Source organism: Chlamydotis macqueenii, chromosome 8, assembly GCF_036417535.1.
Source record: "Chlamydotis macqueenii isolate bChlMac1 chromosome 8, bChlMac1.mat, whole genome shotgun sequence".
Classification (NCBI taxonomy): domain Eukaryota; kingdom Metazoa; phylum Chordata; class Aves; order Otidiformes; family Otididae; genus Chlamydotis; species Chlamydotis macqueenii.
In genome coordinates this window covers 9,944,952-9,957,349 of record NC_141563.1, presented here as the reverse complement: position 1 = coordinate 9,957,349, position 12,398 = coordinate 9,944,952, and the positions used below count along the sequence as shown (strand labels likewise).

The 12,398-nt window shown below is 41.0% G+C and overlaps 1 protein-coding gene across 1 annotated transcript in view; it reads left to right on the top strand.

The window, feature by feature from the left end:
• Positions 1 to 12,398, top strand: part of HMCN1 (hemicentin 1) — a 201,103-nt gene that overhangs the window by 175,788 nt on the left and 12,917 nt on the right. The window contains exons 88-98 of the mRNA XM_086753035.1: positions 266 to 436; positions 638 to 808; positions 1,904 to 2,074; positions 2,951 to 3,121; positions 3,703 to 3,873; positions 6,604 to 6,774; positions 7,218 to 7,367; positions 7,688 to 7,825; positions 8,147 to 8,268; positions 9,779 to 10,016; positions 11,595 to 11,657. Of these exons, the coding sequence (XP_086609161.1) occupies positions 266 to 436; positions 638 to 808; positions 1,904 to 2,074; positions 2,951 to 3,121; positions 3,703 to 3,873; positions 6,604 to 6,774; positions 7,218 to 7,367; positions 7,688 to 7,825; positions 8,147 to 8,268; positions 9,779 to 10,016; positions 11,595 to 11,657 (1,737 nt within the window). The remainder of the gene's footprint in view (positions 1 to 265; positions 437 to 637; positions 809 to 1,903; positions 2,075 to 2,950; positions 3,122 to 3,702; positions 3,874 to 6,603; positions 6,775 to 7,217; positions 7,368 to 7,687; positions 7,826 to 8,146; positions 8,269 to 9,778; positions 10,017 to 11,594; positions 11,658 to 12,398) is intronic.

Below are 12,398 nucleotides of genomic sequence, written 5' to 3'. Positions count from 1 at the left end.
GTCTTGAAGTAGATCCCGTCCTCAGAACACGTCGTAACTTAATTATACCTCTAAAGGAAAGCATTTAGGAGCCTAAGCAGTAACTGTTGCAGAGCAGCTGAGGTATTCTCTGAACTGTAGTAAGATATTTCTGCAGTAATGAAGACATGAAGTTAGTTGAATTCCCAAGTGTGGCTTATGAAGTGCATTTTTCACTTTGCTGTATCAATCTTAGAGAGTAATAAGCACAAGCACATTACAAATAGCATCATTTTTCCCATTGCAGTGCACGGTGGATTTTCGGATTGGCTTGAATGGCAACCTTGCAGCGTAACTTGTGGTCAAGGTGTTCAGGAGCGAGTCCGTCAGTGCAACAACCCTCTTCCAGCAAATGGTGGGAGGAGGTGTGAGGGGCCGGATACAGACATACGCAACTGCTACAACAAGCCTTGTCCAGGTGTTTCTTTAACGAATTGATACTTTTAATGTGCCTTCTGTTAAGTGCCGTAACAGTGAATGGTTATCATGTGGATCTCCATGACAGGTTGATTTTTCCAAGAAGCTGGAATTCATTTTGACTTCTGTGGAAAGGAAGAGTAGATTTCAATAAATACCGGACAAATATATTTAAATAACTGTGGGGTTTGCTCTTTCTTAGTGGATGGCAACTGGTCAGAGTGGGGCCTATGGGAAGAGTGTTCAAAGAGCTGTGGACAAGGTAGCAGGACCAGAACCAGAGCCTGCAGTAACCCACCAGCTCAGCACGGCGGCAAGCCCTGTGATGGCAGTGCTGTGGATTCAGTCATGTGTAATATTAGGCCTTGCCCAGGTAAGAGAAGATTGGTTTAGAATTAGTTGCACAAAGTGACATTCTGTATAGATTTCTTTTCTTTTTTTTTTCTCCAAACCCAATTTCTCTCAGCTTGTTTCAGATTATTAAATTATAAAAGAATTAAACTCTGATTTTTTTTTTCTTTTTTTTTCTTCTTTTAAAATTGCTTGTAATGTGTTGAATGGCAATAGTTCTTGGATACAGAAGTTAGAAAAGTAAGCGCGAGGAAAATTTTCAGCAGTTTTTCTTCCTCCCCCCAAAAATATTAATTTAGTATTTTGATATTTTTTGGTGTTTGTTACTCATGTGCTCACAGAGCAAAACTCACTGAATCTGTTGTAAAAAGCTGATTAGAATGAAAATAAAACATATTAAAACCCATGTAAAACATAATAGTTAATAACTGAAGACATTATTGGTATGTTTTCTTCTGCTTTTTTTTTAAGTTTTCAGCCATGTCTTTCTCCTCACTAGCTGAATGTTCAGGTTTCCTTCCTGTTTTGGTAGTACTTTCCATGTTTGACAGGTTGTAGTTTACTCAAACCCTTCACCACTGGCACATTTCCTTCTATATATATTTTTTTTTTAATTGATTTTTCCCTTTGTCTCTGAATTTGCTACCACCACGGTGCCAAGTGTTCATCCAGAGGCCTGAGAGTCATTTTTCTAGATCTCGACAACAAAATCAGTTCTGGCACCTGCTTACTGGTAGCCACGGAAGCTGTGTGCCAGGTTTTAGCCAGCGTGCCCCTTCTTCTGCTGAGACCTTCAGCCTAGCACAGGACAGTCAGAGCTGGGTGCCTTATGAAAACACCAGATTTGATCAAGCCTTCAGTTCTGTTGTTCCAAGATTGTAGTCGGGTGAAGTGATGTATTCAGAAAACAAAACGGAAAGAATTTATGTCTCTGTTGGAAATTGTTGATCCACTTCAGCTGTTGCTCAAGGCGAAGGTTTTTTGAAGAGCTTATTCAAGATATTTCATTTATTGATATTAAACAACATAGCTTTTTTGCCTTAGGCTGTGGAACTGTAATTTCAAGTTAAAGCAGCTGTATAGTTTAAACAACTTGATAGCTGTGCTGCCTTTGCAGTTGATGGTGAGTGGAGTTCTTGGCTGCCATGGGGTCCTTGCAGCGAGACTTGTGGCAAAGGTACCCAGACACGGCTGAGGCTCTGCAATAACCCTCCTCCTTCGCACGATGGATCGTACTGTGCGGGGCCTGATGCACAGATACAGGTTTGCACCAAGAGACGCTGCCAAGGTAGGGTGCGTTGGACACAAAGAGAATAATGACAAACTTGTCATTTTCTTTGCAAATCCTACTTAATTTGTGTTGAAAGTTTTCCAGTTCTAAAAGTGTAGTCCCTGAAAAAGAAAAATCCATTCAAGCCTTTTATTTTCACTGGCCCCTGTCACTATTTTTAGCATCCCTCTATGGACATAACATGGGATTTCTTCTCCTATCCTTGTCTTTCTTCCTTAACCCTGCCACTGTGCAAAATGATAATATTTAATCCTTGGCAGTTAAATTACAGGTTTCCTGAACATTTATTGTTAAAAATTTTCCTAGGTTCTGTTACTCGTATCCTTTTCTTCCACATTTCAATGAGTCCTCGAGTCCTATAACTGGATAGGAAAAGCCACATTTTTGAAATAGGAACTATAACTCCTATAAACAGCTGAGCCAGTAAATCAAAGGTTGGTTAGGAAGGCATGGTGAGAAAGGTGGTGATGGCTACATCTTCAGACAGTGCAGCTGGAATCAGAGGAGGATGCAGAAGCCAAGAGTGGGTTTTTGGGATGGCATTTGTACTGGCCATCTGCCCAGTGTGGTAGTTTCAGGGACTACTCTTGTATATGGTTTGACTTGCTTACAGATACCTAAAAATGTCAGAGTGACTGAGCTGATCCCTGACTATGATTCTGGTCAGCCTTACAGGTAATTGAAAAGACAGGTCATGCTTTTCTCCAGTTTCACTCCTGGAAACCCCTGTGTAGCTTAGATGGTCTACAGAGAGAGTCAGTAACATCCTACAGCCAGTTTTACCTTGATGTAGCACTGACTTCGGTATTTCTAATGTCGGTAACTGTACAGACACTGTACCATAACTGCACCCTGCTATGCCTTTCTCACCAGTGGACGGGAAGTGGGCCACGTGGAGCAGCTGGAGCGCCTGCACTGTGTCCTGTGGAGGAGGCAGCAGGCAGAGAACGCGCCACTGCTCAGACCCAGCCCCACAGTTCGGGGGTCACAGATGTGAAGGAAACGACATCCAAATTGATTTTTGCAACAGTGATCCTTGTCCAAGTAAGTGCTTCACATTAGTCTCATTGTCCACTTGCTGGGCTGTATATATGTGCGAGAGGAAGGATGCCCTCCACAAGTCACACACTCCCCGCAAAAATTTGGGTGTCTGAACACAGGCAAGCGGTATTAGCTGCCTGGCAACAGTGAAAGCATCTCTTCATCAGTCAGCGTGACTGGGACATTTTAAACAGTAACTGTTAGGAGCACAAGCTAGTAGCAGCTGGTCCATAAGGTCCTGCTGGACTGTCAGAGCTCACGCACCTCCCTAAAGCTACGACTGTCCAGTCAGAAAGTACTGCAAAGGGAATCTCTCTGTAGCTCACAGTAGAGTGTAATGACTCACTTTGTTAATATGTGCTGCATACCTTCCTACGACATTTGTGGTTGATTAATACGCTTCAAGAAATCTCTCAATGCTGGAGAAAATTACTTTCTTAGATCTTTAATTGTCTGGATTTTTTTTTTTTTAATTTTAGGAAAAGAAATTTAAGTTACTCTCAAATAATATTTTCCTAGCTTGACTGTCTGGTTTTAAATATCTGTTAAGAGGAAGACAGATAGAATCTGACTTACTTTTACAGTTCATGGCAACTGGGGCCCATGGAGTAGCTGGGGAACTTGTAGTCGAACGTGCAACGGAGGCCAGATGAGGCGATACCGGACCTGTGACAATCCTCACCCTGCCAGCGGTGGAAGGGCATGTGCAGGGGCTGACATGCAGATCCAGAGATGCAGCACTGAACTATGCCCTGGTGAGTGCCCAGTCTAACAGAGAAATTAAATGCAGATTTCCCTGGAAGACTTTGGGGTATACGTAGCACATGGGAGATTTTCATATTATGAAAGGAATGTAGAACATTCCTGTATTTACTTACAATTTCATACAATCTAATAATCTACTCTCTGTCACTTTACTGTGATTACCCCTTCACATGTTAGATTTTCTCAAAAATATATGGAATAATTAAAAAACAGAAAAAGGAAATGGTATATGGAAATCTCTGCTACGCTAGTAATTCTACTTGGTTTTTACAGTGAGTACAGTTTATGAGGCTCCTAGTGAATGCTCATCATGTATTCCAGGAACAGGAAAAAATGCTCAGCTCACATGGTTCAAATTAAACAACAATCAAAGTAGTTAATTGATTTACTGACAATACATAACTGAGGGGCAATGAGTGAACTTACAGATTCAGGATCAATATCAGATAAACCACAATGCGAACAATTAACTGAACACCTACAAATTTCTAAACACCGTTCTATAACTCATCTCAGAAAGGTGGTATTATTAATTCTGATGTACTTATTTAAAAAATTATCAAATCCCTCCTGTATGCACACCTCTTTAGATGCCCTCCTGCTCCAATTTTATGTGTACCTGTGCCACATTCAACGCCCTGCTGACCCACACGTTGGTGACAAAGCCCCTGATGAGGCCCCATCCGTACACCCGAGATGTGGGCCTCTGCTTGTGGCAACCCATGCCATCAGCCCCCACTAGCTGGATACCAGCTGCTCATGGCATGCAAAGACAGTTCTCCATCACGTGTCTGTGAAGGTTATGGTGTCAAGCCCAGTCTGACTGTTTCCTGTTTACCCTCCTCTTGCTTGGGTTTATCCTCCCCAAGCACAATTTTTCATCCTGCTTTTGTACTTCTTTTCAGTTCCCTCATTACTATTATTTTAGCTAATGGTTGTCTTAAGCAACATTTTAATCATTACTTTCCTCTTATTGTCGCCAGTTTTGGGCAAAGGTCATATCAGGTTAGGCATTTCCAGGTACTATGTTCACACAGTGTACAGTCATGTTCCTGTTGTACCATCTGTTGTGACTGAGGCCCTGCTGCCGTAGAGGAGGCCGTACAGGCTCCTGCATGTGTGTTGTTCAAGCCAACTCTAATTGACCTCTTGTGAGTATTTGGATAGATAGAACGTGTTCTTTATTTGCAGGATTTGTGGTTGATTTGGTTTCTTGTACTCTTCCATCAGTTTTACCCCCATGCAATTTCAGATATTTTCTTTGTGGGAGTAAAAGTACTCAAAGCTCTAGACAGTTAGGTCGGCTCTCCAGTGATAGGCTACTAAAAAGTATGACAGGGTGTCCTGGTTTCAGCAGGGATGGAGTTAATTTTCTTCTCAGTAGCCGGTGTGTTTTGGATTTTGTGTGTGAAGAATGTTGATAAAAACATTCTGATGATACGAGTTGTTGTTAATGAGACCAAGGACACTGTCTGGCTTTCCAAGTCTCGTTAAGGTCTCGTTAACGTGCAGATGCGGGAAGCTGGGCAAAAGACAGACAGAATAATTGATCCAAACTGGCCAAAGAGAGTATTCCATGCCATAAACGTCATGCTCAGTATATAAGTGGGGGTTGCCCATGGGAGGGGGCATTCATTTTCAGTTATTCCTTTTCTTGTCGGGTATCCGTTCGGGCACCCTTGGCATCTTTTCCTTCTCTCTTGCTTGCTGGCATCATTCCCTCTACCTTGCTAGCTTGCTCTCCCCCCTTTTTTGCTTGCTGCTCGGTGTTGTTCCTGTGATCGCTGCTCAGGATGGGCTGCGTCGGTCATTCGGACATCGGGTGGTGAGAAATTGTACATTGTTCATTTTGTATATTTTGTATATATTAATATCCTTATATCCTGTTAGCTTTGTAGTTTTTAGTATTTTTAGTAAACTGTTTTTATCTCAACTCACGAGTTTTCCTTTCTTCCCAATTTCTCTCCCCTGTCCCACTAGGTAGGGGGAGGGTGAATAAGAAACTGTGTGGTGATCCGGGCTAAACCACCACACAGGGCATTCTGAACATTCACAACTGTTCTTCATGAACTGGTTTGTGATGGTTCTGCATACATGCAACAACGCTTTTCAGTTTCAAAATCGGTTTCTGTGGGGCCTGATACTTTCAGGGGCAGATGCAGAGACTGGCAGGAGGCATCTCTACAGAACCTCCTGGGAGGGTGGCTGGCAGGAGTCGGGCAGCGGTTGGTTGTATGGCTCTTCTCCCCATGGAGCAATGCGTAGGCAGCCACCCAAAGCCAGCCTGAGCTCATTACCTGTGCAGCAGACATCTCTGTATGCCATCCTTGGGGATGAGTTACATGGTTGTGCTGAGGGACACAGGCAGTTTACATTGTACAAAGCTTCCCTGGTCAGCCATGAAGTGGTACCTCTTCAACAGGACAGGGAAGAACTTGACTCAGCTTTTGCTAAATCCCCGACCATTATGTTAGAAACATCACCTTGGAGGAGCCTCCTTGTTTCCAGTACAGCTGATACACAAACCAAGTTTTAAAGGTGGTGTGTTTCTGAGCGGAGAAGTGTGCACACCTGCCCATTAAGGTGTTTTTTCATCCTTTTAGCTGTTTCTTTTCTTTATCACAGTGGTTCCATCGAGACGGAATGACACTAAAGCACCACTGATGCAGCCTGAAACATTTTGAAATGAAAACTTGTTTCTTCATTCTTTCTTTCTTCAGTGGATGGAAACTGGGGGCAGTGGCAAACATGGAGCCAATGCTCTGTGTCTTGTGGAGGCGGTGAGCAGACCCGAATACGCCTGTGCAGCAATCCAGCCCCATTAAATCGTGGGCGTCCTTGTCCTGGAGACTCCTCCCAGATATCCAGGTGTAATACCCAAGCATGTCCTGGTGAGTTAACTTATAGCCTGTACGCAGTGATGGTATGGTGAACGCCTGTGCCACCCCTAATTTGACTGGTACTTACCATGTCTTGGCCGGTTGACCAAGTAATTTCATTTTTTTTTAGCTTAAATCTCCCCTGCAATTTCAACTGGGTAATTTTTTTTTTTGTTAACCTGTTACATAGCACTGAAGTATGCTGTTACACAATTGTTGTTTTCAGATAGAGGTGAGTGCATAAGGTGATTCCCACATTATTGTGCGTATATCTCAGATCACATATACACAGCATCCTGTTATTGCAGGTTGTGAGCTTTACTCTTGCAAATAATGTAGTAATATGCAGAAATGTCCTTAACATCTTAAAATACTTGACAGCATTTCTGAACTTTCTCTCCCCCATCTGATGGCAGTTTTCTTTTTGCTCTTCCTCCCTTCCCTCCCCTGCACAGGTGGGCCTTCACGTGCCAAAGGCAGCATCATTGGAAATATTAATGATATTGAATTTGGAATTGCCTTCCTGAATGCCACAGTAACAGACAGCCTTGACTCTGAAACTAGAGTAATACAAGCAAAGATTACCAATGTCCCTCGGAGCCTTGGTAGGCTTTTTTCACTTTTTATCACTTATTTTCCTTGAGCCAGGCTGAATTCTGTGCAAGGTCAGTTTTCACCACTTCATTAGTGTCACTGGAGAAATGGATCTAAACTTTTCACAGACAGAGAGAGGAAAAGGGAATCTTCAGTATTTACTTCTAGTACATTAGTATTTGTAAAATTATTCCTCTGAATATACTAATACTTTGTTTATTTAAATCTTAAGGGTTACACTAGTTTTAAGTCTTCATATTCAGCTCCTACTGATATGGGTTGCATGATGTTAGGAAAAAAGCTCTCAAATGTTATGTTGCATTTCTTTCAGGTCCAGCGATGAGAAAGCTTGTTTCTATACTCAGCCCAGTTTACTGGACAACCGCAAAAGAAATTGGAGAAGCAATGAATGGGTTTACGCTCACTGACGCGGTCTTCAAGAGAGAAACTCAAGTGGAGTTTGCAACTGGTTAGTTACCTGTGATACCATCTCCTTCTGTTTCAAATAAACTTGATAAATACTACATTTCTTAAAAAATAGCACATAACTTGCTGAATTGAGTCTTGTGCTTATGCCAATATTTTCTTAATGACTATGGCTCTCTGAGGCTAAATACAGCTTTTAGAGCTGTAATTTGAAAGATGTAATGTTTTTTATCATAGGCATGGTACACCTTATAAAAATATTAGTCTAAAATAACTGCTCAAGAGATCCCAGTTCAGATACTGTGTGGCTAACGAGTCGCTGGTTAGGATGTTTTGTAAATCAATGTGCTCTTAAAATTCATAGGTGAGATTCTGCGAATGACTCATATTGCCCGGGGCTTGGATTCAGATGGAGCCTTGCTGCTGGATGTTGTTGTGAGTGGCCACGTGCTGCAGCTCCCGTCAGCAGCTGATGTTAACGTGAAGGTGAAGCTGCTTGAGATACCACCTTCTTTTCTCATTGATATGTACTTCCTCTCTCATCTATACTAAAGCAGTGACACCGAGTCCTGAAAACTGTTTCACTGTACACAACTTATTTTGTGCCTGGTTTGACTGACAGATGTTAACATTGCCTTTGAAAACAAAGAGTTGTCATCAGGAAGGTACCACTGGTGACTCAAGATTTTTAGATGTTAGAAGGCAGTATTGTACTGAGAAGTGTCTTTGGGCTAGTTACCACAGGCAGGCATGTCAGGTGTTACTTTCAGTAGAGCTACGAAGGTGCATCTTAAATTGTCTGACTTTTTGGCTTTCCTGAGGATGATACCAGCTTTTCTATTCCACAACACCTTGCAAAAATTTTTGAATATTACTGATGGTTTGTTTGCAGCTACAATTATACATAGTCTGGCAGAGAAACATTCCTGTGGCTAATAAAGTTGTAAAGACAAGGGATGAACAGATTCGGAAGCAGATTACATCACAGGTTGTTTTATGTGTTCTTATCACGCACGCTGTCATGATGCTGTTAATGATGTGCTCTTTTCTCTGCCATAGCATCAAAACTTTGTCTCGAGGAGATACTATTGTCAAACAGTCCTATTATGCAATTAATCTGAAACATTTTACAGAATTTGCTTTTTCAAAGAATGGCACTTCTCTATGAGCTTCTTCAGGAATGATTAGAGAGGACAGTTTGCGTGGTTGTATGGCAAAAGGTCATAATCTCAGTACTGAATTGCGCTGCCTGTTTCTAGGAGACATGGTCTACTGCTCTACCTAAGATAGCATCTACTGCTGGCCTTGTACTCCTGACAGAAAGGTGGAGTTCAGAGGAACTGTTTTTCTATTTTTTTGATTTAGTGTAAGAAAGACATCTTGCTAAATATAATATGTGGTCTCAAAAACCTGTTGTAAAACCAGGTGCTAGATAACTGGCTTTACTGTAAAGAAAGAACATTCTTTAAAGTTGTTTCTATAAAGATGGCAATTAGTTAGTGGTAGATAACCAGTGAAAATGTTTTAACATATTAATCCCATAGTGCAATAAATATACATGAAGTTCTTGATAATTTGATACACTGCAATATGTAGCATGTCCAATATTTTTCTCTGCTATTGTTCGTTTAGCAAATGTTGTCAGCATATGACTTGGAAAACAAACAAAAATTATTTAGACCTCAAAAGATTGTTGTTGAACAATAAGATCATTTTCAGGTTGGTTTTTTTTTTTGGAAATGCTCTGGTGTAGCCCCCCACCATGAGGATCCTCAGTACCACAGCCTGTTTCTTCTTTAAAGAAATATACCATGTGCTGTTAGGCTGCAGCAGTTAAATAAGACTAAAAAAGGCACATGTGGTGTGAAATACAATTTGTTCAGCTGATAAGAAAAAAAACCCTCTCTGAGAATACATCTCATAACGCTTTAAAATATGAAAACCACAGTGGTTTTGTCTGTACTCAGTGGCTGATGCCTGAATCTTGCTGTTTCAGGATTACACAGAAGATTACATTCAAACTGGCCCTGGACAACTGTATGCCCATTCTACTCGTCTCTTCGCTGTAGATGGAGTTAGTGTTCCCTACACGTGGAACCACACTGTCACCTACGATTACACTAAAGGCAAGATGCCTTTCTTGGTGGAAACACTCCATGCTGCTTCTATTACGACAGAGTACAACCCGCTGGAAGAAACTCTGGCTTTTAAAATCCACGCTTCCATTGCAAAAGGTATTGTTCTAGTCTTTCACAAAAATAAAACAATGGAAAAATAATATCCTGTCTTCCTAGAATTCATTACCTATATTCTCAAAAACAGGTTGTAGCCTTGAAAGAAGAAATGCTGTGAAACTTGGGTACCTCTATAGTAGATCCTGGGACTTACATGTCTTGTTAATACACCCATAGACTGATATAGACTGAAATATTTCTCCATTTCCTTGCACATACCTTTCACTTTCTAAAATGAAATTAGTCACTTCTGTATGGGGTCAAGTGGTGGTGGGGTTTTATATTTGAGTTTGGTTTTGCATAGCTATTAAGAAAAAGGATTGTGTATTTTCTTCTCACAGCAAAAACCACATAAATGTAAGTAAGGTAGTAATGAGATTGAACCTCTCTGGAATTATTTGACATATACAGAAAATATGACGCTGAGCTGCAGCTTGAAAAGTTTACTGGTACTTTATGGCTATATTTTTTTTAAGGCCAGATACGAATGGTGCACAGTTGTGCAGCGCTGTGTAGACATATGCTTGTGCATGGTCTCTAAATCTGGTGAGTCCTAACTCGGAGGCGGCAAGTTAGTGGCTGTGGTACTGTGTATTGGCATTGCTGACTGCTGGCTTTTATTAACTTTTTACCTAAGTGATCTTAAGGAACAGGGCATGTATTTGTGTAAGTGTGGTTTTCCTTTGAGAAGTCATAATTGGTTAGTAGAATGTCCTCTTATCTTTTTAAATAGCATTTGGGCTTTTTTTTAATTTTTAAACATAGTAAGGGTTAACATCATCTTACAAACTAAATAAATCAGGTTTTAAAGTAAATGAAACTGTGGGATTGCATATCTCAGTCTTTCTTTTCAACACCTTTCTAAATGAAGTAAAATAATGACTGCCAGACTATGAACTCATTGTACAATTTGAAAGCCAAAGAAGGGGTTTTATTTTCCCATTCTAAAATGAGGTCTGATAAAAGGTGGTCTCTAGATCAAGTTATGCCTATGCATGTCTGGCCAAGCTGTTACTGAACTTGCATTTATTTCCTCCAACAATTAATATACTGCTTTTTAAAAATTTTTGTATTTATTGAATCAATTTTCAAGCAGCAAAATACATGTGGTCATTGAGCAGTCTCTACCAGAGTTTTCCATTATAGCTCATAGTAGGCACTTGTGTTCTGCAGTGACTTCCCACCATCTATGACATGGTGATTTGTTTAGTTTGGGTTTATTTCCTTCCTTTACATGAAGGAAACTGAATAGTCTTTATTCTTCTAATAATAAAAACTTTATGAAGGAATTTTGCAGGATATATGAGGCTGGGCTGCAACTTGCAGTCCCTCTGAGGGAAACCTCCCAACTGTTTAAAGTTTTTTCAAATCGGCAAAAACCATCTACAACTGATTTTTAGTGCCCAAGTAGAAAAACCACTAAGGTATGGATTTTAAAAGTTTCTGGTTTAGTTTTCAAGTACAATGAATCTTTTATAAATAGCTGAGATGCAATTTGTAATGTTGAAGGATTTGTTTAAAAGTAAAAAATGGCCATACTTTAATCCACAAACAACATGTGTCTCCTTTATCATACAGGAGATCATAGCAATCAGTGCCCTGCCGGATTTGGTTTGGACTCAGCTGGGCCTTACTGTTCAGGTAATGGTGTGACACGGGCAGTGTGTAACCATAGGCTCATAGAATGGTTTGGGTTGGAAGGGACATTTAAAGAGCATCCAGTTCCAACCCCCCTGCCCTGGGCAGAGACACCTTCCACTAGACTAAGTCGCTCAAAGCCACATCCAAGCAGGCCTTGAACACTTCCAGGGATGGGACATTCACAGCTTCCCTGGGCAACCTGTGCCAGTGTCTTGCCACCCTCATTGTAAAAAAAAAATGATTCCTTATTTCCAGTCTGCCCCCTTTTAGTTTAAAACCACCACCCCTTGTCCTGGTCCTTTACCAGGGTCCCTAGAGGCCCTGGTAAAAAGTCTCTCCATCTCTTTGTCAGCCCCTTTCAGGTACTGGAAGGCTGCTATAAGGTTTCCCGGGAGCCTTTTCTTCTCCAGGCTCAAAAACCAGGAAAGCTGAAAATAAGATTGTTAACCAGTTCTTCACATGCAGTAGTGTCTGTTTAGAACTCTGAGTTCTAAAGCTTGAATATGGAAAATGTAATAATCTTTGCAAGTGTATCTAGGAAGTGTGAAGTCTAACACTGAAACCCATCTGTTTTGTTGTAAAGAGATTCTCTGGAAAAGATTGTATCAAACATTCACGACCATGGTGGTGACCCAGTGCTGCAGAGCTAATGGAAGCAGGATTCCAGTGAGCCGTGCTAGCGTAGGTTTAGTGTCCATAAAAATAATAGTGCAGAATGTGCTGCTGAACCATTTTGGTGAA